At 46.1% G+C, this 26,129-nt stretch overlaps 1 protein-coding gene across 2 annotated transcripts in view; it reads left to right on the top strand.

Annotated features, from left to right (window-relative positions):
- The window catches only part of LOC144694887 (fibroblast growth factor receptor 1-like), a 92,465-nt gene that overhangs the window by 64,635 nt on the left and 1,701 nt on the right, over positions 1-26,129 (top strand). For both annotated transcript variants that reach the window (XM_078565618.1, XM_078565617.1), the window contains exons 8-16: positions 3,265-3,461; positions 6,455-6,600; positions 11,167-11,288; positions 12,729-12,839; positions 15,504-15,694; positions 17,493-17,615; positions 22,866-22,936; positions 23,735-23,872; positions 25,460-25,565. In XM_078565618.1, coding sequence (XP_078421744.1) covers positions 3,265-3,461; positions 6,455-6,600; positions 11,167-11,288; positions 12,729-12,839; positions 15,504-15,694; positions 17,493-17,615; positions 22,866-22,936; positions 23,735-23,872; positions 25,460-25,565 — 1,205 coding nt within the window. The remainder of the gene's footprint in view (positions 1-3,264; positions 3,462-6,454; positions 6,601-11,166; positions 11,289-12,728; positions 12,840-15,503; positions 15,695-17,492; positions 17,616-22,865; positions 22,937-23,734; positions 23,873-25,459; positions 25,566-26,129) is intronic.

Here is a 26,129-nt window from a genome sequence, read left to right as displayed (position 1 = left end):
GTAACCAGAAGACTGACTTGAGGTGTTCAGTCACCATTACATAATCCCTAAAGACAGTTAGCTGAATCAATGAGACCTCCCTATAGAACGCAATTTCTTCCCTGCCCACATTCTGTAGACAAGGATTATCTGAACAGCTTTAAACTTTTCACCCAGATGCAGTTAATACTAGGGAGAGCGGTCAATACTGCTGTCTAGAGCATGGAAAGTGGCTATTCAGCCCATCAAGTTCTCTGCTAGAACATTTTAACTGGGCCCACTCCCCTGCCCTTTCCCAGTGCAACATTTTTCCCTTCAGTTGCTTGTCCAATTCCGTTTTGAAATCCATGATTGAATCTGCCTCCACCGCACTCTCAGGCAGTGTATTCCACAACCGAACCACTTTCCGTGTCAAAATAAAAATTGCTCCTCATGTTGCCGATGCTTCTTTTGCCAATCACCTTGCAACTGTGCCCTCTGATTCTTGACCCTTTCATCAATCCATCTGCTCTGTCCAGACCCCTCATGATTTTGAAAAACTCCATCAACCTTCTCTTCTGCAAGCAGAACAGCCGCAGCTTCTCCAATCTATCCAGAAAACTGAAATTCTTCACCCCTGGAACTATTCTCTTAAATCTTTCCTGCACCCTCTCTAACGCCTTCACATTTTTCCTAAATGATTGGCCCCCAAAATTGGACACACTACTCCAGTTGAGTTGCAACATAAAGCAACTCAGTATCAACACAGCTACTTGTTTCAGGTCCAGCAAGGATGAGATTTCTAATTTGGCACCTATCAGGTGGGTTTCTGCAACAAGCTGTCTTTCACACTTTGATGAGCTTTAGAACGTCTATTTTGGGTGAGGTTGATGTTGATCAAGTTTGATTGATTGGCCTAGGATTTATACTGAGATTGCCTCAGGGTGGTTTGTATACCAAGGCATCGGAAAAATTACCTGCCTGACATTCACCTTGTTTCAGAAGCCCTCTGAAGACCCTCCATTGAGTTTGTAACGGCACTTTGCCCATGTCTTTGCATTGTAGACAGCTGACTCGAAGCTGGGAGGCTTTCTTGCCCTCTAATGATCAACTCTGCTACGGCACAGCGGATGGTAAATGCTGGGCTGTTCAAATCCCAGAGGGAAACTTGAAACAAGTGCCACAACTATTTTACAATTTGTATTTATTTCGAGATGCGTGCCTTGAATTCAGTAGTAATAAGATCACTGAGTCTTGTAGGCTTCTTACAAAACTAAATTAAATCTTTATTAAATAAAGATTTTAAAAATTATTCTAAGCATGTAAATAGTTTTACAAATAACTACTATAGTAACTTCTAAACCCCCTAGTTAATCTGACTCCCAGTTACACCTCCATTAAGGCAACAGTAAAACACATGGATTTAAACAGACCCAGGCAAAGTATGTACCCTGGACAGTCGAATTCGAAGTGAGTTTTTCTCATCTTCGGTTCCTTGTAGACAGCAGCTCAAGGCTTAGATGCTAGAGGCTTTTCACGCTTGTGTTAGATCTTAAAATGCCTGCCCTTACACACAGCCTTCGCTCCTTTATCCATATTTTCCCCTTTGAATGCAAATTCCCATTTTTTCACTATGACTTTGGACTTTAGCTCCCTGATAATAAAAATCTATCATAGTACCAATTTTACCAGTAATCTTTGGGAAAAATAAACACACTGTTTCTTAACTTCTTCTGGCTGGGTGAAACATTTCACCCCTCTTTTGAATTCAAGCTACTTTGGTTTATTTAAAAATGCAAATGTTTCCTTTACACCTCACATTCTAAAACTTCGCCCATGTTTACCTATTTAACATTTCAAACCTCGCTTTTCTTATATCAAAGCCTTCAGACCAACTGCCTTTAATTAAGACACACACACACACACACACCCCATATTACTCTACAATAAATTCAAATAATATTCTGAAAATTATTATATCTTCCTGACAACTCGGCGTATTTATGTAAAACAGCAGAACCTCAATTAGATTCCAACCTGCAACTCACTCCCAGCCATCAATTAACCAATAAATACATAGAGGAGGCCCAGTTTTAGGAAGCTTGATTTTAGATTTCCTTGTGGGGCATGCGTGTTGCTCTGGATCTCACTATGAAACCCAAGGCCTGTCTGGTACTGGGTCCTTTCATGCACAACCTGGGTGGTAAGGGCAGGAATGTGGGATAAGAGTCAGTAGGTCCAGGCCTAGGGGGATTGAAGTTATGAAAGAGGGTATCCAGGTGGATACAATTATTTTCACTGGGGAGGAATAGAGACCGTTATGGGGTCTTTGATATAATGAAACGTGTTTATAAGACTGAAGTTAGCAGAGCATTTAACTTGGAAGATGAAATGGGGACACAAGCAGCACATTCACAAGCCTTGATCAGTGTTGGAGATTGAAGGAATCATTTCCCGCTGGATAATGGATACATGGAACAGACTCCGAGAGAAATTAATTGGTTCAGGGCCAATAGAGACATTAGCAACCCCGGAGGATTTACTTTTCAGTGAAGCAATGTTGGCATCCTTTAAGGTTGGAGGTCAACAATTCTTGAAGGGAAGGAAAGAGTTCTTGGTAGAATAATCGGCAGTGGAGTGGCTTTGATGGGCCAGTTGGCTGGTTTGTTCATCTTAAATGTTTGAGGCCCCAGGCTCCATCCTGGTTCACCAACTCACCCCCGGGTTTGGGAGAGGAGAGATCAGCCAGATTTACTGCTCCTTGTCGCTGTCTGCTGACCCCAGGGGTAAACGCTTGTACCTGGCTGTCTGCTGAGGACGTGATCGAGTTCACAGTCAATAATTGACCAGCACTTTCTGTCTCGACAGCTGGAAAGTGAAGAAGGGAGGGGAGAGTAATTCAAACTAATTGGAAACTTCATCTCTGGATGATCTATATGAATCGCATCAACAACTGGGTTGTGACTTGATCACTGATCAAGCAGCCTGTTGTTGTGTGCAAGTGAGTGCTTATCAGTGTTTAGAAAGATGCACAACTACAATGTCTTGCATGCATAAGATACGAGGGCCGCACAATGCAAAGAACAGTAATTCCATTAGAGTGGCAGAAAGGGCTGTATATTTTTTGCAAGGAACTTGCTAGCAGCTGACCATCCATTCCCCAAGCTTGCACTTGGAGCATGTAAACCTGCAACCACCTTGTGGCACCTGGCCTTCTGCATTAAGTGTATCGCTGTTGAGGATGTGAGGTGTGTCTCTTTTTTTTTTCTCCTCCTTTTAAACGAGCTCTTCTTTAAACCTGCCCAGTGATGGAGGATAAACCGTCCACTCTGTCCTCGCCCGTATACCTGGAGATCATCATCTACTGCACTGGAGCCTTCCTCACCTCCTGTATGGTGGTAGCAGCTGTCATCATCCGGATGAAGAGCACTGCCAAGAAGCCCGACTTCAACAGCCAGCTAGCTGTACACAAACTAGCCAAGAGCATTCCCCTACGCAGACAGGTAACAGAAAGTAAATAAAGAGTTCAAGAAAACTTTATCCTACCCCCAAAGAAACTGTGCAAGCGTGGCTTCAGTCTCACTCAGGCTAAGCGCCTGAGTATCACAATCTACAGTACAACTTAATGGTGACCTTAGCAAATGGAAAAGGAACCCTTGGGGGCCCAAAGCATCCCTCTGTGTGCTGAAGCCGCGGCATGGTTTGGATGGCAGTGCCATTAAACCAGCCTAGTTTGTGGCCAGTGGATGAATATACTGCCGTGGGGCACACACACAGGTATGGATAGTCCTCACCTTAATCTCTGGCCTGTTGTGACTTTCCTGATTTTGTTTGCAATAACAGTTTCGGCACTGTCATTGGCCTCAGCACTGCTGGCCTAGGAGTGGGGAGTGTAGGGTAATGGAAATCAACCGGGTTTCCTGCTATTCGCTATCGAAATGATCACTGCTGTAAGTTTCACATCTACCTAAGAAGGCAGGAGAAGGAGAAGTTCACTTAGTGCCATTTGGAAAGCTGGTGAAGACACGATGGGCTGAATGGCCTCCTGCACTGTTTAAAAAAAAAAATCCCCTGATTCTACCCTCTGAAAACGTGTAGAAACCCTTTCAAAATGTTCAAGCCCTCCTACCCAGTCACCCCTTGGCCTTCACTTTTCTAGGGAAAAGAGCCCCAGGCTGTTCGATCCTTGCTGATAAGGGGAACTGTGCCTATTTGAAACCCAGGAGACAGCAGAACTGTGTCCTTCAGCATTTCTCCCTCCGTACCAGCTGACTCAAGAGAGTGCCGCTGGAAGAAGAGCTTCAATCTCATTCCATTATTCATGTCAGGAGTACTTTCAGACTCAAAGTGCTCTCCCATCCCCACAATAATGCCTCGTTGAAATAAAAAAAAAACACTTCAGCAGAGAATGAGGTTAGATGAGCTTGGCAGTATATCATGTTGAATTAAATCTCCTTTACCTGTACTGGTCCCCAGTAAATTGGATAGTGTTTATATTCCAGTAACATCTTTGCTCCATTCAGGTGATTGGGAAGAAGTGCCATTGAATCAGCGAGTGATGTTGAGTGAGTAAGATAACAAAGAAAAACACCAAGGAGAATTGATAAGTAAAGCATTTCCTGAGCCATCCCTGCGATGTGGATGGGAATTTGATGTGCCTTAAGCAGATTGTGAGGTGTTGAGCAAGTTAGCTGGGTGACAGTTCACTGGGTAAACGCAGCACTCAGTCTGGAGCCAAACCAATCAGAAAGGTGCCTGCCTTCAATCCCCGGGCTCCTATTGGTTAGGCAGTTTGAGCTGAGGGGCCACTGCCCTTGGCATCAGAATCCCCAGGTCCCTCATTTCACGCTTTGCCAGTCACCCATTTCAAGTTGAGCCAGCTTCAATGTTCAGTAAGATCATGGCTGATCTTTTATCTCAACTTCACTTTGACGCTTCATCCTCTTAGGATTTGGATATCACAATGACTGATACACTTATCGACTGTGAATCCACAGCTCTGTGGGGTAGAGAATTCCCAAGGTTCACAGCTCCCTGAGTGAAGGGATTTCTCCTCAGCTCAGTTCTAAGTGGCCTTGTCCTGAGACTGCGACCCCATGTCCAGTGAGAAGGGGGAAAAAGCCTTTCGTATTGAGCATTCTGTCAAGTCCCTGCCCATCTACCTGTTGCAAATGCATCGCCATGACAGGTGGCGAGAGTAACTACCCTTATAGAGACCAAGTCCCATCTTCACACTGACAATGCCCTCCATCCTTTCCAGGAGGGAGAGACTAGCTCACAGTCTGATGTTAGCCAGGAACACAGTAATGGGAGGTAAGCCCCTAACCCTTCAAAAAACAAATGGTCAGAATACCAACATTCTGCAGGCATCTCTGCCCTTCCAGAGGACATTGGGTGAAATCTGATCAGCCAGTTTTTAAACATCCCACTCAATTTCCCTTTGTGGTCAATGGACAGGGAAGTTGGGTAGAGTTTATAATAGGCTGCCATTCTGATAAAGCCCAATTCACACCATCACCTGAAATGAAATTCCACCTCCCCACCCATTGCCTTTCACACCCTTATTAAGAAGGGGTGAGATGCAAAGTTTCGGTTTTGCTGAGCAGACAGATGGGGCGTCCTTGCTACATTTCCTGCCCTGACCTTGCCAAAGTGTTCCAAATGAGGCAGAGTTGGTTTCTGCAGACAGTGCGAAACCCAATCACAGAGTCTGGGGACTGCAACAGAAACTCAGGACTCTCGAGCATCAGTGAAGCCATTCAGAATCAGCAGGAAAGGGCTCATCACGACATTGTTGGAGCTCGGTGTGACTGGCTGGACAAGAACAGCCCTCCGTGCCCCTGTGAGAACACGAGTGCGGGGGGGGTAAAGAGAGAAAGGCTACAGGTTACAGAAATCAAAACTGACAGTGTGCTGTATCCTTTAGCCAGACACTGAAACAGTAACCTTACAGATACTGACCTATGGGGTTAGTCAACTGTTTCCTGTCTATTTCTGAATTTCAGTGGTAGGGGTCACCACACACACAGACACACACACAGACCCTATAAGCTAGATAAGGGGAGGCTCTATTCTCACAAACTCTGCCAAGCTCGGAATGTCTCCATGGGCCATGGCTGCGTCAGACTCGAGCCTTGCCTCCACTTAGAAAACAGTGATTTTATTCCAAACAGCCTTTGTTTTGAATCTTGCAACAAGGTTAATGTTTAGAGACCTGGATAAAACCACAAAAAAAAAATGGATGGGATCACAAGAGTCCAAGCTTAATCCTGCAGCTGGTAAAGCGATAACTCTTATAGCCAAAAGCTCCTTTGTTCAACTTGACACTTGACATTGCTGGAAGAGATGGGAGTGGATGTGGAGAGTGGGGTGGGGGTACAGGAGTGAGTGAACAGGAATGGGACTGGATCTAAGCACAGTGCAATGCCGGTGGTTGCTGTTTCTGGACCCCTTTTGCAGACTCTAACCACTGGTGTCTTTGTCTATCCCAACACAGGTGTCCGTCGATTCCAGCTCCTCCATGCATTCGGGTGTCCTGCTGGTACGGACAGCCCGACATTCGTCCAGCGGCACCCCGATGTTGGCTGGGGTCTCCGAGTACGAGCTTCCCGAGGATCCACGCTGGGAGTTCTCCAGGGACAAGTGAGTGTGCTGTGTGTTCAGCAAGTCTGTGTTCTCCTCTCACTGCCACTGGCCTCAATCCTGGTTTTCGCAAAGCAGCCTGAGATGTCGATGTGGTTCTGGGTTCCTTTCACTGGGAGGGAGGTGGAACTGGCACTCTGCCGATCTTTCCATCAACACTCAGCTAAAAGTTCATTCAGTCAGAACAAAAACAGGAAACGGAATGAAAACTAGAATGTATTCCAAACGTGACCAGACTTATTTATAAATCAGAGCTGCTGCCTGTTTATTAGCCTGTGGAGCAGCTGTGGTTCAAGCCTTGGGCATGTGCCCTGGGGTGAACTGGGTGGTTCATGAGGCTGCAAAGGCCACCTTTTTACATGAGACTCGGGCCCATTTCTAAGCCCGAAAGGCTGGGGGGTGAAGGTCTCGTGCCTGGAAGCCTGCTTTAAAATAAGCCTGAGGCAGCCTTTCACTACCAGTAGCCCCACAGTTCACAAGCTCACATCAATGGAGAGTGCTGGTGTGAATTGGTATCAGGTCAAGGGAGTGTGCGCGCAGGCCCTGGTAGGTCTCATTGGGAGTTGTACCTGGTGAAGTATAACTCTGGTCAAGGCTGCAAAAGAATGCAGGCACCTCATTGGGCAGTTTGGGCATTGAGTCGTCTGGCTGCAGAATTTATTAAACACGGGATTGGTTGCCACTCATGCCAAGCGGTCCCTCAGCCTACTGGAAGAGGGTACTGCCAGGCTAAGTTGTCAGTCACACTATGAGAGGTGAGAGGGTCACTGGAGCGAGCGGTGCCAAGTTCGCCAAGTTCGCACTAGCGCCAGGGTACGTTCAGAGGTCACACCAGAGCCAAGGGAACTTCATCCCACCTCCAACAATGCACTGCACCTGAGGCCAGGCTGCTTGTAACAAAAACAGTCGAGCTCCAATCCTCAGCAATGATTCATGTTTACAGAGAGTAGTTTGATGTATTGTTATGTTATAATTGGATTCAGCCTGTGTTTATCTGGACTGGAGTGTGGTGCAGCGTTGCAAACCTGTGAAGCCTCACAATCTGCAATTTGACGGGGTAACCGTTGGCGAGCATTTTGCTACGATGGGCTGTTGTATTGAATTCTTTCTTGCTGGTTCCAGGGTTAAAATTTGTCGTTGCTAGCTGTTTGTGGAAGGTGCAGGGAAGATGCATCCAGACCGTAAGACAGATGGCAGGATAGATTTCATGGCTGCTGTTGCCGTTAGCTGTGAATTCAAAAAGATATTCAGAGCTTCAGTCAGTTCAATTCGGATATCCCGTGGAGCTTGTAAAATAATACATTTGATTGGCAGCTCTGTGTTCTGAGGGCGTCTCGGGTACTTGAGGGGCAGGAATCATAGGAACATATGACTTAGGAGCAAGCCATTCAGCCCTTTGAGCCTGCTCCACCATTCAGTAAGATCATGGCTGATCTGGTTGTGTTAACTCCACTTTGCCGTCTGCCAACCATAACCCTTGATTCCCTTGCCTTTCAAAAGTCTAGCTCCGTATAGCTCTGCCTTGAATAAATCCAATGAGCCAGCCTCCACTGCTTTCTGGGGAAGAGAATTCCACATACTCTTACCCTTTGAGTGAAAGATTTTCTCCTCATCTCCGTCTTAAACGGTAGACTGTGTCCCCTGGTTCTAGCCTGTCCCACACATGGGAATGCCCTCCCGGTATCTACCCTATCAAATTCCCTCAGATCTTATATGTTTCAATAAGATCACCTCTTATTCTTCTGAACTCCAATGGCTAAAGGCCCAACCTGTCCAAGCTTTCTTCAGAAGATAACCACCTCATCCCAGGAATGAGTCACGTAAACTTTGAATCGTGCTTGCTCTTTGACAGACAGGCCGACAGCAACAGGCTTGTGGGTTTGCATTGAGAGCTGCATGTGCTCTGTTGACTAGTTGCTCTGAAGCTGTAAAGCCCACAGTTCCAGTCTGAGGCCCACTGGTAGTGGGTTAACAGTGAGTGTGAGAGCAGGAGTTATGCCTTCAGCTGTTGCATGACGTTTCAAGAAGATAGTTCCGAATTTATTGTAATGCCACTGACTCTGAACCTCCACAAGGGCTCTTCCAACATCCTGCTGTACGCCAAGTGGGAACTTGGTGACATTCCTGGAGCAACAGTTCCACCATTCTCCTGTCAAAGATAGATTTTCGAGGTCTGTTTCCACAGAGTCCGAGCCATTTATTTGTTTAATATCAAGCCAATGTAATGGTTTCTAGCCTAGCCAGAGCCTGATGAAGCCATCTTACTCTAATTATTCTCATCTCCATCCATTTTCTACTAAGCCAGAAATCTTGCTCTGTTTTCACTTCTGGGCCTAGCTACAGATTTGTGGGTAGCTAAAAGCACACTTTCAGGGATGTGAACCATGCTTTCTGGAAAGGTTGGCAAGGAAAATATTTAGTGTGCGAATATCCAAATGTTTTGCCGGCTTTAATGTAAGCGATGTGAAGCTGCTGCAGTTAAATATTTCCAGAGAAATGCTTTCAAAGATGGTTAGCGAATTATATCTATTTATATTGATGGGATCAGTCTTAGACTGATGAGGTTTAGATTGAGACAACTATCTTAGTTTGATGAGATCTGTCTTGGCTTGGTGAGATCCATAGAGTCTGTTTCACTTAATGTAGGGATCTGCCCTGGGTTGAAGGGGACAGCCTTGTGTGAGACAAACTCCTCCATGAAGCACCTTTCACGTTTATTATTTTCCAACGTCTGCTCAGAGCCAGGAGTAGGAAAGGGCAGAGAAATAAAAGCTGAAATAGTTGACTGAAGGCCAACAGAATATTGACAGGAGGGGAATTAAATCATCAAAAATTCACGTGGTTTTTGGAGTATCTAATCTTGGATAAATTGAAGGCCATTCAAATGTTGGGTCCAGATTTGGGGGGTATTGTTAGGTGCAGAACAAGTATGGCAAGGCAGAAGAGACTGCTGCTGTCAGGGACTTGGTAAGTATTGAGTGAATAAGACAGAACAATCAAAGATGGTTCATCTTTGGCCCATTGAAGTGCATCCCTCGAATTTCTCCAACAAGAGAATCCAGCTACCTTCTGAATGCCCCTTGTGTTTGTAGGTCCACTTGGCAGCTTATCCAAACACCTAGCCCTCATTGAAAAAGTGTTTCCCCAAAATCACTTCCACTGTTTACATTTCATCTGCCTAAATTCTGACTTCTGGTTCATGAATTTCAAGTAAAACTCTGAATTTACTCCCTCTACACCATGTCATGTTTTGTTATAACCACAAAGTCCCTCTTTGGCCTCCTTCTCTCCAGACTGTTGATAACTTTAAAAAGTTTAAGGTTATTTTCACGACCCCCCCCAACCCACCCACCCACGTGACTCAAAAGCACTTGGGAATGGAGAAGTCTCAATGGAATGTAAACAGGTCAGAGTTGAGTGCTGTACGTTGGTGGTATTACACTCTCTGGAGACGGATAAAACTGGATAACTTTAGCCAGTAGGAGGAGAGGGTCAGATGAGGTGAAATAGATAATAGGAAGAAGAATGAGAAATATTTGGATTAATCTTGCGGACAGAAGATTAGAAGAGAACCAGGTCCTATAATGGGCGATTGAGTGTAGAAGGATAAGGACCTTCTTCCTATCAGTGATCTCTCATGGGTACGCTGAATTGGAGCAAGGCCTTGACCGCTTCTGTATCTTTCTTGGTGCTGCTTTGTTATTCTGGAATTGAGAATAATGTGATTGGGAGCCACACATTCCCCATTGAGATCCTGCTTCAGGGAAGTGTGCTGGCTGAAGGCCAGATGCTTCCCTGTTTCTCTCCACACATTCATCAAATAGAATTCTAGACAGCTACAATGCAAGCGTGGAGAAGCCAGGTTACATCTCTACAAAGCCCTGGTCAAATCGCACCCGGAGCACTGAGAGCTGTTCTGGGCTCCACAAGTGAGGAAGCATGTATTATTGGCCTTGGAAGGAAAGCAACATAGATTTATCAAAATGGACTCATAAGCGTTAAATGATGAGGAGAGATTGCACAAACTAGGTTTCCCTGAAATTTAGAAGGTTAAGGGGTAATTTGATCGAAGTTTCAAGACGTTAAGGAGAACAGATAGAAACTACTTCTGCTGGTTGGAAACTAGGACTAGGCGGTAGAGTCTAAAAGTTAGAGGCAGATCTTTGAGGAGTGGAGCTAGGAAACACTTGTATACACAAAGGAGTACAAGTTTGGAACACTTCCACAAACAGCACTTGATTTTAAATCTGAGATTGCTGGATTTTTGTCCTTCACACGTATTAAGGGATATGGGGCAAAGGGAGGTGAATGGAGCTGGGTTGCAGATCAATTATGATCTCATTGAATGGCAGCAGAACAGCCTTCAGGGGCCAAGTGGCCTCTTTGTGTTCCAATATAAGGAGCTGTAATGGAGCAGTTGGAGGGGTAAACCACGGATGGTATGTGTACCAGAGGGATGGGACGAAAGAGTTGGGGGGGTTGGTGGGGGAGTGCAGAATAATCAATGTGAAATGAAACTAACTGAGTTGCGTGCACTTCATCCCCTGTGTTCTCCCTGATCCCTAGGCTGACACTGGGTAAGCCACTTGGTGAGGGGTGCTTTGGGCAAGTGGTGATGGGAGAGACTATTGGCATTGACAAGGATAAGCCCAGCAAGCCGGTTACCGTGGCTGTGAAGATGTTAAAAGGTGAGTGCTTGTTTGTTTAGTGACACATCTAATCTCATAGATGGCATCGGCTACTGCACAGTTTCACACTGTTGGAGGCGTTTGAATGGGTGGATGGTGAAGGAGGTAAATTGGGGGAAATGTAAGATGCTCCAGTACTCTCCTGTCTTTCGCAAACCCCTCTCCCAAAGTTGCGTAAGTTGTGTGCTGGAGTATCTCATACCCCAAAAAGCCGCCTCGAACATTGACCGTATGTTGAGGCTGGAGAGTGAGTGAAGACTGGCTATTTGTCAAAGCTTAATTGTTAGTGCAGCTGCACCCTTTTCAGCAAAGGTCACTGCTCTGAGGCTGATTGAAGCTTGGGGATATTGAGGCCAAGTGTTGTGTCCCTATCACTGCCTTGGCTGAGCGCAGCTCACTTCACCTTTCCTGTTTTGAGTGGTTGTGATTTGTCTCCCAATAGAATTCAACCTGGCTGATATAGTCAAAGACAATAACCACATTGGTGTTTCTGTTACCTTTCCTGACACTTTTTTCAGCATTTCCCACTTAGTCATGGCACAGCAGTTGGCAATGCCACTTCTACATGCGTGCAGAGGTACAAAACAGAAGATCCAAGGTCAAATGCACACACGAAACTGCCATTTTCTGTTCCCAAATCCCCACACAAAGGTTTTGAAAAATGTAGGCAGACGTCATTCACCCAGTCCTTCTGCTCTGGTCACCAGCATCAGGTTAACCAGTGAGCAATTTAGCCGAATCTCCGATCAAGTCAACATTTTGTCACTGCCCCACTGTATCCAAATACGGTAAAAGGAGTCCTTTGATAGAAACTCTTCCCAGGTAGCTCAGCTGGTGAAGGTTCGATATTAAGTTTAAACCCCTGCTCTGTGCCAACTTACTTGACCTTATCGAGGGTGGTAGCAGCGGTGAGATTATCCTGAGCTACCCTGGGTTCAGGTGGGGACAGAGCTGCAAGAATTGCCAATGCTGATGACAATCCAGTGTCCCTGGCTGGGGGTGTCAGTCTGAAGACTGTGTCAGACTTAATTATATTGCCTTCCCTAGCTGAAAAACAGTCATTATCTGTGACCACATGTACAGAAAGCTCAATTAGCTGAGAGCAATTACCACCTATCCACCTGTATCCCATCTGGAGAAGAGAAGACACATTATAAAGCCCTTTGTCCTGAACCTAAATTAGCAGTGAAGAGGTTAAACATTTCTTGAGACCAAATTCAAGTGATTCTTCCATCCCAGCACACTGTACTTCCTAGGGCTGGGTATATAAATGATACGTTGTGCATCAACTGTCAGGATTACTCTGCGTTGGGTAGGCACCAGCCTTTTTAGTGGACTCCAGATCAATATGAAGCTTGTAGGCCAATTTCCTCTGTCTTGCTTGTTGCTAATGGAGATGATAGACAGAGTGAACTCTTCGATCACTCCCTCTCTTTACAGCCGATGCCACAGAGAAGGATCTGTCTGACCTCATCTCGGAGATGGAGATGATGAAGATGATTGGGAAACACAAGAACATCATTAACTTGCTTGGGGCTTGCACTCAGGATGGTGAGTACTGCACGAAGGCAAGGAATGCTGAAAGGGTCAGATCAAATGGTAGCACTTTCTTCATCAAGACCTATCTTGCAATATTAGATTTGTCACCGGGGTTGTTTCTGTTTCTGTTTCTGTCTCAGAATGTCTACAGTCTACATTCATTCTATTTCACGTCTGTGATCTCTTTAACACTCTCAGTTCTTAAATAGTATGAATTTCTTAACAGCATCCCTTATAATATATTGCTAAAGCCTTATTCCAATTTGAAAGCTTTTGTTGTGCTTTATCTTTCCACAGCCCTCTCTTTCCCGAGAGGCTGTGAGTGGTGTGGATGCCTCTGTGTGAGTAGTGTGTATGCCTCTGTGTGAGTGGTGAGTATGCCTATGTGTGAGTGGTGTGGATGCCTCTGTGTGAGTGGTGTGTATGCCTCTGTGTGAGTGGTGTGTATGCCTCTGTGTGAGTGGTGTGTATGCCTCTGTGTGAGTGGTGTGGATGCCTCTGTGTGAGTGGTGTGGATGCCTCTGTGTGAGTTGTGTGGATGCCTCTGTGTGAGTGGTGTGGATGCCTCTGTGTGAGTGGTGTGGATGCCTCTGTGTGAGTGGTGTGGATGCCTCTGTGTGAGTGGTGTGGATGCCTCTGTGTGAGTGGTGTGGATGCCTCTGTGTGAGTGGTGTGGATGCCTCTGTGTGAGTGGTGTGGATGCCTCTGTGTGAGTGGTGTGGATGCCTCTGTGTGAGTGGTGTGGATGCCTCTGTGTGAGTGGTGTGGATGCCTCTGTGTGAGTGGTGTGTATGCCTCTGTGTGAGTGCTGTCGGATGGTGAGACATCCACAACCAAGGTCAACCCTGATTGCTGCCTCCCTACAAGGGCACTTCTGCTCTGCACCTCATCCATCATCTTAAACATTCACTCCCTCCACCACTGACACAAAGTGGCAGCCACACCTACAAGATGCACTGCAGAAACTTACCAGCTTGCTTTGACAGCACCTTTCAAAGTTGTGACCTCCACCACTTAGAAGAACGAGGGTAGCAGACACATGGGAACACCATCCTCTGCAAGTTCCCTTAGACTTGGAAATAGATAAATGTTCCTTCATCATTGATGGATCAAAATCCTGGAACTCCTTCCCCAACAGTGAGTGTACCTACACCCGATGGACTGCAGCAGTTCAAGAAGGCAATTCACCATCACCATCAGCTTCTCTCGGGCAGTTAGGGATGGGCAATAAATGGTGGCCTTGCCAGTGATGGCCACATCCCATGGATAAATAAAATTTACAATAGTGGCACCATAGAGCAGTCAAAATCCATAACCCTGACCTGGCTTCCCTTTTCCTGATTGGAAGATGCTGCAGTCAGTAAGACCACAACCCTTATTGCTATCCCTAGCTGAGATTAGTTAACCCTTCCAGACGAGCAAGCTCCAGTTTTTGTTGTGCTTAGTGGAATGAAGTGCTTCAGGGCTGTGGAATAGAACTCTCCATGTGTGACGCACGCAGTATTAACATTAAGCTCTCTGAAGCTCACAGGCAGATATAGAGTAGCAACAGCAAATTATATTTACATAGTGCCTTTAATATAATAAAAGGCGCTTCACAGAATTTGATTCGACACCGAGACACATGATGTGATATTGGGACAGGCGAGAGGTGTCTATAAAGGAAGGAGAGAAGTAGAGAGGTGAGGAGGTAATTTCCAGAGCTTAGACCCTCGGCAGCTGAAGGCATCGCCGCTAGTGTGAAGCAACTGGAAATTGGATGTGCGAGAGGTCAAAATTGGCGAAGTGAAAATATCTGACGTACGGCTGAAAGAGATTACAGAGCAAGGAAGGGATGAGGCCATGGAAGGATTGGAAAAGAAGAACAGCTTTAAATTGGAGCTATTGCTGGTCCAGGAGCCAATGTAGGTCAGCGAGCAAATGGGTAATGGATGGAAGAGGATTTGATGCAGTTTGGATATGGGCAACAGGATTTTGATGTGCTGGAGATGACAGATGGTGCAAGCTGAGAGATGGCCAGGAGAGCGTTGGAATAGTTGCATCCAGGGGTAACAAATGCATGGATGAGGGTTTCAGTAAAACAGTGAAGTTTAGATAAAAGCAAAATACTGCGGATGCTGGAAATCTGAAATAAAAACAAAAATAGTTGGAAAAACTCAGCAGGTCTGACAGCATCTGCGGAGAGGAACACAGTTAGTGTTTTGAGTCCGGATGACTCTGAGTGAAGCTTAGAGACTTGAGCACAAAATCTATGTCGACACTCCAGTTCATTACTGAGTGAGTGATCGATGAGACCTGAAACTAGGGTCCCATCTGCCCTCTGAGTAGATGTAAAAGATCCCATGCCATTTATTTGAAGAGGAGCAGTGGGTTTTCTCTGGTGCCCTGGGCAATATTTATCCTTCAGCAAAACAGATTATCTGATCATTATCATGTCACTTTGTGGGAGTTTGCTGTGTGCAAATTGACTGCTGCATTTCCTACATTACAACAAGAATTATACTTCAAATAATTCTTCATTGTCCATAAAGCACTTTGAATTATCCTGAAGTTGTGAAGGGTGTTTTATAAATGTAAGTCTGTCCTTATTTCTTTCTTTCTGCTCCCCCGCCAACCCCCTACAATGCCCCCAGCCATTCTGGTTGAAGGTTATTAACTTGGAATGTTTTTCGGCAGGCCCTCTCTACGTCATTGTTGAGTTTGCCTCCAAGGGTAACCTGCGGGAATATCTGCGTGCTCGCCGACCACCTGGCATGGAGTACTGTTACAACCCTGCCCACGTACCTGTGGAACAGCTGTCATTCAAAGACCTGGTATCCTGTGGTTACCAGGTATCCAGAGGCATGGAATATCTTGCATCGAAAAAGGTAGGAGGCATACCAATGGACCCTGTTTAAACATTGCTTCTCAGTCAAAGGGTCGTGTGCACTATGGGCCGAGGAAGATGGGCTCCTCAAAGTTATAGGGGCAGCCTGTCAGTAAGGGCAAAAGCATCTTCTGACAGGCCTCAGGTGTTTGAGAAGGTCCTGAATTTGTTTTATTGCAGGTTAGTGCCATTGGTGCTACAGCTGTTGGACCAGTTGCTTTGCAGTTGATGGCAGTAGCTTTTGGGAGCACCTATACTTGGAAAGGGATTTTCTACAGCAAGGCTGGGGTAGACACCAGGGATAAACAGGCGTCCCTGGAATCCAATGTTGCTCTTGTGTAAGCGTGGTATCTAAGGCTATCCAACCCTTTTGCTTGAAAAACCATAGGGATTTGGTGGTGACATGATAGAGCTTGTGCCTGACCCATTGCCCTCTCCCCCTTCACCAAACTATGAATCTGATGAGAGGGAGTGAACCTTGTCCTCTTGCCTCCCAGCTTTCCAGGCAGTTTCATTGATTATGTGTTCCTCTTCAAATTGCATGTCCAGTTCTGTGTTGAAGAGATGTAAACGACTAACTCAGATGGTGACCCTTGGCCACCAGCTGCCCTCTCAGTAAACTCATGGTTCTTAACTTTGCTAATATTGCCCCCTAACCTGCCCCCCATCAATCCTTCCTCTGTTGGTGCTGACTCATTCATCTGCTGCCTCCCCAAGACATCTCCATTCACCTGTTGGCTAATCAATGGGGAGACGAGTAGTGGTGAAGGCCTGAGTCCAATCTGGTCCCCACCAACCCCCGGCCCCCAAACTCCATTTCGACCAGCCAAACAAAAATGTCAAGGATGGGAAGAATAGTGTTTAGAAGAATGAGAGGAGATCTCTTTCAAACAGAAGATCTTGAGAGGGCTTGACAGGATAGAGGCTGATTCCCCTGGCTGGAGAACCTAGACCATGGAGGCATAGTCTTAGGTTATGAGGTTAGCCATTTAGGACTGAGATGAGGAGAAATTTCTTCAATATTTGGAACTCTTTACGCCAGAGGTTTCTGGATTCTCAGTTATTGAGAATACTAAAGGGTGAGAATTTGATATATTTTTGGCTACTAAAGAAATGAAGGGATATGGGGATTGAGGAGAAAGTGAATTGAGGTAGAAAGTCAGCTGTGATTTTATTGAATAGTGGAGCATGCTAGAGGAACAGTATGGCCTATTCCTGCTCCTATATTTTATGTTCTCAGAATCTTATGTTTCAAGGAGATCACCTTTCATTTTAACAAACAGGAGAGATGATTGGCCTGTTTGATTCAATTTCTCCTCATAAGACAAGCCTCTCATTCTATGAATCAATCTATCAAACCTGTGTTGCATCCTTGCAAAGGCAGGCATATCCTTCCTTGGGATGGAGACCAAAAAAGTACAGAGCGTGGTCTCACCAAATCCCTATGTAATTGCAGCAAGACTTGCTGATTTTCATTGCTCTTTGTTCAGTAGTGTACTCGCCAACCTTGTACCTCTGTAGTTCAGCCACCTTCATTGCATCTTTGTTTCAGATGTGTGACAGTGACCCCACTCTCTCATGCAGGAGTTCCAGATCTTTTTTTATTTTCAGCCTGATGATTTGGGGTTTGCAGGCACATGAAGTGCTCCCTCAGTGGCGATAAGACAGCTGCCTTCATTTCATATGTTCTTAAATGTCTTGTGGAGATTTGAAGCCAATTCCTCACGGTCTGTGTCTATATCCTCTCAGTTGGTGGTTTTGGGAAGTCTCCAGATGTTAACAGGCCTTTCTCTCCACAGTGCATTCACCGGGATTTAGCTGCAAGAAATGTCCTGGTGACAGAGGATAATGTGATGAAGATTGCTGACTTCGGACTGGCACGAGATATCCACCACATAGATTACTACAAAAAGACAACAAATGTGAGTGTGTATCGCAGTGTGTCAGATTGTGAGTGGTGTACAGGCCAATCTTGTACTTCTGTTGTTCAGGCCACCTCCATTGCACCCCTGACCCTGAGCTGCTTGTCACTGCCTGGGTGTTCCTGCATCATTGTATCTCTTCACCAAGTAGATGATGGCCATAATTATTAATAGTACAACAAAAAAATACCCCAACCTCCCTCAGACGTTTACAGGGCAGTTTTAGCCCTGGACAGCCCATTGGACATTGAGTGGATGGGCAGTTAAAATCATATGGGGCCCACTCACCGAGACCTTGCATCCTTCCTTTAGGCTGTGATTTTAACCTGCTCTTCTGAACAGGTGGGAGGGACAAGCAGAGGCTTGGGCAGGAGGACTGTTGTGATTTTCCATCAGGTCACCTGAACAGGCTGAGGAGTTGGGGCCAGAAGAGACCCTTTAATTTTTTTTAACTACTTTGGACTTTCCACCTTGGGGCTCACAAGGAACAAGAGTGAGGAGCCTTCAGACCCCATGAGGAAAGATTCAACTTTCCTCTCCAACCTCTGAGTTCCTCTTTGACATTCTGATCCCATTTAGCAGCCAGCCGTCATTCCCGCTGGTTTTGGGGAAAATCCTGGTGGCTTGGATTTGGAGTCTCCCTGGCCTCTCACCGCCTCGTCCCTCCACCCTGATGAGGCTTTCCCCTGGGTCAGCAGGGATGGTGCATTGGTTGGCAGCCGATGAAAACCAGTGGCTTCCACTTGAGATTGAAGAATTTAGATTGAAGAACTGTTTCATTAGAAGCTCTTCAAAATTGAATTGGATAAATAGTTGAAGGAGAAAAAATTTGCAGGGGGGAGTGGGACAAACTGATTGCTCTTTGAAAGAGACTCGATGGGGCAAATGGCCTCCTTCAGTGTTTTCTTACTCTCTGATTGTATGAGAGAAATTTGAACAGTTGGACTCCATTCAGTCCATCAGGCCTACACTATTGCTAGATCCACTTGACAATTCTACTTTCTTGCTCCTTCTCCAAAACCTTAACAATACGAAAGGAGGTCACTCATTCGTTTTACCTCAGCCAGTTCTTTGGTACAGCAATCCAAAGCTAACCCCACAACCTGACCATTGCCTCATGTGCCCAGTACTCTCACCATATCATGAGGATCTAATACCCTTTTCAATGTTGTAATTGATACTGTTCGATAGCTACTTGCTTTCCATATTGTAATTCCCCATAGTAGAAAAAAAATCTAAATGAGTCTCCTCTCCATCAAGCTCTACCATCAGCATATCCCTATTTCTTTCTTCCCCATGTCATTATCTGGCATCCCCTTAAATGTATCCATGCTATTACCCTTAACTACTTCCTGTGGTTGTGAGTTCCACATTATAACACTCTGTGGTTGAATAACTTATTCCTGAATTCCCTATTAGATTGATTCATGATTATCTTGTAATTATGGCCCCTAGTTCTGGATTTTCATGCAAGTGAAAAACACCTTCTCTACATCTACTCTATCAAATCCTTTCTTGATTTAAAGGCTTCTATCAGGTCACCCCTGAGTCTTGTCTCTCCGAGAGAAAAGGGCCCCAGTCTGTTCAGCTTTTCCTGATAAGTGTATCCCAGTTCAGGGGTCATCTTTGTGAGTCTCTTTTGCGCCTTCTCCAGTATCCCTATATACTTATATTATAGAGACCAGGACTCTGCTCAGGAAGCCAAATGTGATCTGACCAAAACAAAAACAAAAACAGAATTACCTGGAAAAACTCAGCAAGTCTGGCAGCATCGATGGAGAAGAGAAGAGTTGACGTTTCGAGTCCAATGACCCTTCAACAGAACTGAGTATAGTTAGGAGAGGGGTGAAATATAAGCTGGTTTAAGGTGGGGGGTGGGGTGGGGGGAGAGAAGTTGAGGGTGGGGTGGTTGTAGGGATGAGCAAGCAGTGATAGGAGCAAAGAATCAAAGGATGTCACAGACAAAAGGATCAAAGAGGTGTTGAAGGTGGTGATATTATCTAAGAGAATGTGCTAATTAAGAATGGATGGCAGGACACTCAAGGTACAGCTCTAGTGGGGGTGGGGTGGAAAAATTGACAAGGTATTAGTTGTAGATTTAAAAATAATGGAAATAGGTGGGACAAGAAAAATCTGTATAAATTATTGAAAAAAACAAAAGGGAGGGGGAAGAAACGGGGTGGGGATGGGGGAAGGGAGTTTAAGATCTAAAGTTGTTGAATTCAATATTCAGCCCGGAAGGCTGTAAAGTGCCTAGTCGGAAGATGAGGTGCTGTTCCTCCAGTTTGCGTTGGGCTTCACTGGAACAATGCAGCAAGCCAAGGACAGACATGTGGGCAAGAGAGCAGGGTGGAGTGTTAAAATGGCAAGCGACAGGGAGGTTTGAGTCTTTCTTGCGGACAGACCGCAGGTGTTCTGCAAAGCGGTCGCCCAGTTTGCGTTTGGTCTCTCCAATGTAGAGGAGACCGCATTGGGAGCAACGAATGCAGTAGACTAAGTTAGGGGAAATGCAAGTGAAATGCTGCTTCACTTGAAAGGAGTGTTTGGGCCCTTGGACGGTGAGGAGAGAGGAAGTGAAGGGGCAGGTGTTGCATCTTCTGCGTGGGCATGGGGAGGTGCCATAAGTGGGGGTTGAGGAGTAGGGGGTGATGGAGGAGTGGACCAGGGTGTCCCGGAGGGAACGATCCCTACGGAATGCCGCCGGGGGGGTGAAGGGAAGATGTGTTTGGTGGTGGCATCATGCTGGAGTTGGCGGAAATGGCGGAGGATGATCCTTTGAATGCGGAGGCTGGTGGGGTGATAAGTGAGGACAAGGGGGACCCTATCATGTTTCTGGGAGGGAGGAGAAGGCGTGAGGGCGGATGCGCGGAAGATGGGCCGGACACGGTTGAGGGCCCTGTCAACCACCGTGGGTGGAAAACCTCGGTTAAAGAAGAAGGAGGACATGTCAGAGGAACTGTTTTTGAAGGTAGCATCATCAGAACAGATGCGACGGAGGCGAAGGAACTGAGAGAATGGGATGGAGTCCTTACAGGAAGCGGGGTGTGAGGAGCTGTAGTCGAGGTAGCTGTGGGAGTCGGTAGGCTTGTAATGGATATTGGTGGACAGTCTATCATCAGAAATTGAGACAGAGAAGTCAAGGAAGGGAAGAGAAGTGTCAGAGATGGACCATGTGAAAATGATGGAGGGGTGGAGATTGGAAGTAAAATTAATAAATTTTTCCAGGTCCCGACGAGAGCATGAAGCAGCACCGAAGTAATCATCGATGTACCGGAGAAAGAGTTGTGGGAGGGGGCCGGAGTAGGACTGGAACAAGGAATGTTCCACATACCCCATAAAGAGACAGGCATAGCTAGGGCCCATGCGGGTACCCATAGCCACACCTTTTATTTGGAGGAAGTGAGAGGAGTTAAAGGAGAAATTGTTCAGTGTGAGAACAAGTTCAGCCAGACGGAGGAGAGTAGTGGTGGATGGGGATTGTTCGGGCCTCTGTTCAAGAAAGAAGCTAAGGGCCCTCAGACCATCCTGGTGGGGGATGCAGGTGTAGAGGGATTGGACATCCATGGTGAAGAGGAAGCGGTTGGGGCCAGGGAACTGGAAATTGTTGATGTGACGTAAGGTGTCAGAGGAATCACGGATGTAGGTGGGAAAGGACTGGACAAGGGGAGAGAGAAGGGAGTCAAGATAATGAGAAATGAGTTCCGTGGGGCAGGAACAAGCTGACACGATCGGTCTGCCGGGACAGTTCTGTTTGTGGATTTTGGGTAGGAGGTAGAAGTGGGCCGTCCGAGGTTGGGCGACTATCAGGTTGGAAGCTGTGGGAGGAAGATCTCCTTAGGAGATGAGGTCAGTGACAGTCCTGGAAACAATGTTCTGTGGTGGGGTCATGGTCCAGGGAGAGGTAGGAGGAAGTGTCTGCGAGTTGACGCTCAGCCTCCGCGAGGTAGAGGTCAGTGCGCCAGACAACAACAGCACCACCCTTGTCAGCGGGTTTGATGACAATGTTGGGGTTGGACCTGAGAGAACGGAGTGCAGTAAGTTCAGAGAGAGACAGATTAGAATGGGTGAGAGGAGCAGAGAAATTGAGACGGCTAATGTCACACCGACAGTTCTCAATGAAAAGATCAAGAGAAGGTAAGAAACCAGAGGGAGGGGTCCAGGTGGAGGGAGAATATTGGAGGTGGGTAAAAGGATCCGTTGAACGGGGAGAGGACTCCCGGCCAAAGAAGTGAGCACGGAGACGAAGACGGCGGAAGAAGAGTTCAGCATCGTGCCGAGCCCGAAATTCATTGAGATGAGGGCGTAAGGGTATGAAACTAAGTCCTTTGCTGAGCGCTGAACGTTCAGCATCGGAGAGGGGAAGGTCAGGGGGTATAGTGAATACGCGGCTGGGGCTGGGATTGGAAGATGGGGTGGGGACGGAGGGACGCAGGGGTGGAGGGTCCCAGATGGGTGTTGGTGTCGATGAGTTGTTGGAGCTTGCGTTCCTTAGCACTTGAGAGAAAGAGGAAAAGTTTCTTGCTGAGGCGTCGGATGAGGCGAAGAATAAAATGAAACTGGGGGCACGCGCAGCTTTGAAAAAGGGTGCGGCGGTGCTGCTGGAGGGAGAGGTCGAGTGTATTAATATGGCGGCACATGACGCTGAGTGTGGATCTCAGAATGCGACGGGAACAGCAGTCCGAGAAACGTTTTATGTCCCGGAGATACCTGTAATCCTGGGTGGGTTCGAAACAAGAGGGATGGAATTTCAGTTGAAATTCAGTTGAAAATGTGATCTGACCAAGGTTCAATAGACGTTTAACATAACTTAAATGAGTTGAAAAACATTGTGCTGGAAGCTGGCCCCACCCATAAACTGAGCACAATGCCAGGATGAATTCATTTGCTAAGAAACACGACTACAGTTCGTGCCTGATTCATCAATTATGCACAAAAGTGGAAACCTCCCAATCAATTCAGACATAGCTTTAGGCTCAACATGGAATTCCCAGGGCTTCATGGTGCAACCCTGCCTGATACATAGACATAAAACCTGAGTACCCTTGGGTGGAGGTGTTGGGGTGGGGAGCACGGGCTTGTTCCTCTCACGCACATCATGGAAGATTGTCCTTCTGTTGAAGTGCATGGTATTGGAGGGGACCATTGTGCAGTGTTTGTTAATCTGTTGTATTTGCATGTCCAAAGATAGCTCACCATCAGGTACTCATTTGTAATGCATTGTCTTATTTTGGTTGCTGGTTGGTTTTACAGGGTCGGTTACCTGTGAAGTGGATGGCCCCAGAAGCCTTGTTTGATCGAATATACACACATCAGAGTGACGTGTAAGTATAAGTTGAATGTCCAATCTACAAAGCAGGTACATCCTGGCTGTATCTTGAGATTGACAGATGCATGAGACAACAGCTTTGACACAGGTAGACAGCAGTAATTTGCATTTATACTACACTTCTAACAGCCCTTTGTGGGAGCGTTATCAGAGACAAACTTGCACTGAGCCAGGGGAATGGCTGGGGAGGAAAGTGGTGGGGAGTTGGGGCAGTGGATGGGGGGCAGTGAAGAGGGAGAGTATCAGATAAGGGACTCCATTTCTGTTGCCATAGGTACTGACTTGTGGTGATGGAATATGTGCCGTTCAGCTGGCCTCCCTTTTGCCAATGATATCTTCAGGCTCAGAGAGAGCCAGGAAGGATAACATAGAAAATAGGAACAGGAGTAGGCCATTTGGCCATTGATTATGATCATGGCTGATCATCCAACTCAATAGCCTGCTCCCGCTTTTCCTCCATATCCTTTGATCCCTTTCGCCCTAAGAGCTATATCTAACTACTTCTTGAAAACATACAAGGTTTTGGCCTCAACTATTTTCTGTGGTAGCGAATTCCACAGGGGAAAAAAGTCCTCCATACATGTGTTATTCAGTCTCACAACAAGCTACACTTTTATTCACAAGATCATATTGTTAACTGATGTATTCTCCTTCAGGGTCCACCCAATCCTCAATGTATTTTTCTGGTGAATCCCTTGTTTTCCTGTCCTCTCTGGTGTCACACAGACCGTGAGCTGGTCTAATATTATGCTAATGGTGTCTCCGCTTACCAGAAACTCTTCTTGCTTCTCAGCTGGTCCTTTGGCGTGTTGTTGTGGGAGATCTTCACCCTGGGCGGTTCCCCGTACCCTGGAATTCCAGTAGAGGAGCTCTTCAAACTGCTAAAGGAGGGACACAGGATGGACAAGCCTTCAAACTGCACCAATGAACTGTGAGTAAAGGCCAGTCACAGAGAGGGAAGAATTTTGTGTGGATGATGAAAGGCAGCCCTTTCCCCCACCATCCCCCTCGGGGAAGTGACTGATCAAAGCCATGCCACCATATTGAGGCCCTCAGCAGAGTTTGAGGGTGAGGTGTGGTTAAGCTCCTTTTGACCGTGATCATGGAGGAAGAACTTAAATGTGTGTAGTATCACACATATGTAGTTCGACGTGCAGCAAGTGAGATGACTGACAAATTCATCTGTTGTGCTAGTGTTGGTCAATGAGGCGAATGTTGACCAGGGAAATGCCCCTCTCCCTGTTCGTGTGCTATCACAGGGTCTTTTAACAAATGCCTAAAAGGACCGAGAAAGAAGTATCTCATCCCCGGAGTTGCCCCTCCCATTGTGTGACAGGCTCTGAGTTATGTACGTGTGTGTGTGTGTAGTCAATTTAAATGTTTATCTACTCAGACAGATATGCTGATTAGTCCTGAGTGACATGTACGTCCTCAGTGAGCCCCTTTCTGCAGTGAATGACTCTTTTTGAATGGCACTGTGAGAGCCATGCTATTCCTCAGTGGAAGAAACCTTAATCCAATCTGGAATTTACTCACTATGGACAAGGAGTTCTGTTTTGCTCCCTATTTATTTGCTTTTATTTTGCTGTGTGCTGATCAGTTGACCAGGCAAAGGCAAGAGTTGCAGCTGAACAATAACCAGGCCTGGTGGATCGTATCAAACAGCATGTCCCTTTGGCTGTTCACAATAGGCAGATTACTGATCATGCTCAACCAGTCCATGCTGGCAAAATTCAGAACTTAGTGTCCAGCATTAGATGTGATTCCGCGACTGGATTCCATGATTGGACAGCACTTATTAAATAATCCCGAGTGTGCTTAAAAATTACACCAACATTAAGATTATCAGTCAGGTTCGCAATGTGGCTCATTTATCTGTGCTAGAAATGACATATGTTCGTAGGCAAGACCTTGAACTTAGCAAACAGAGAACATTCATGTCGAGTCATTGCATCTTATTCAATTAAAAAGTTTGGGGAATAACTGCTTGCTGGCACATTCCCCATGGCAACCCCACCAACAATCAGCGCAATTGCCAACCAATCAGCAACCTTTTCTCATGCAGTATAAATTGTTGTTCCCTTTGAAATTCTAGCACTTCTGCACTGATGAGTGCAAGGTGAAAAGCTTGGGCAGATGTCTCTTCCCTTCTTTCTATTACTGCTGAAAAAAAAATGTCAGGGTTTACTCAGTGCTTCACCCCTTAGAACTGAGGGAATATTCATCTGGTGCTGCTCATGTCAAAGGCGAGGTTTGGAGGCAGCCCCTTTGACCTAGTTCTTCCATAATGCCAACCTGTTACAGAATCCAACTTTTTCTTAAATGATTCCTGTGTTAAGGTCCTCGCTGCCAGTCCTGGCTTAAGAGAAACTCCAGCTGTTACTGTTTAAACAAACCCACTTCCTCTCCAAGGCTTGAGTGTTGCCCAGATGTGTAGTGGACTTGTGTGCCTGTGGGATCTTCCTTCACAGAGTGATGCTATTTACCTGTATTTAACTGGCTTCCTCTTCATGCCCAGATACATGACGATGAGAGACTGCTGGCATGTCATGCCTTCACAGCGTCCAACGTTCAAGCAGCTGGTCGAAGACCTGGACAGAATTGTAGCAATGACTTCCAATCAGGTGAGAATGAGTTTTGAGAGTGTGTTAAACCAACGGTCTGAGGACAATGAGGGTGTGTTAAACCAATGGTCTGAGGACTGGTCAGCCTTACATTCTGCCACTGTCTACGCTGATTTACAAGAGAGCTCAAGCTCAGCAAAACTTGGGGGAGGGTGTGATTTGTCACATCCGTTCTCTCCATAAGTTCCTGCTGGTGACCCTTTAGTAATTTGGTGGGGTTGAGAGGAGGTGGCAAGGAATGTGGGTGGAATAGTGAAGAATGATAGCAGCTAGCTTCTGCCATTGGGTCTTTGCTCCATTCCTCGTTTGTGAGGCCAGACAGTCAGTGTCAGAGCTTAATTGTACCATGAGGAGGGCAGATGTCCCCGTCCCCACATCAGACACTTCACTTGGGTCATCAGGTAGCAATCCAGAGCAGGAACCCTGGTTTTGCTAAAAGGTCGTTGACCTGACACATTAACCCAAACTCCTTCACTCCACAAATTGGGAGTGTTTCTGAAATTTTAGTTTCAATTGGAAGTGAATTGAATCCATAACAACTTGTGATTTGCTATTTATTAGCGT

The sequence above is a fragment of the Cetorhinus maximus genome, chromosome 20 (assembly GCF_964194155.1).
Source record: "Cetorhinus maximus chromosome 20, sCetMax3.hap1.1, whole genome shotgun sequence".
NCBI lineage: Eukaryota > Metazoa > Chordata > Chondrichthyes > Lamniformes > Cetorhinidae > Cetorhinus > Cetorhinus maximus.
Note: the sequence above shows the minus strand (reverse complement) of the source record. Positions and strands in the feature narration are given on the sequence as shown.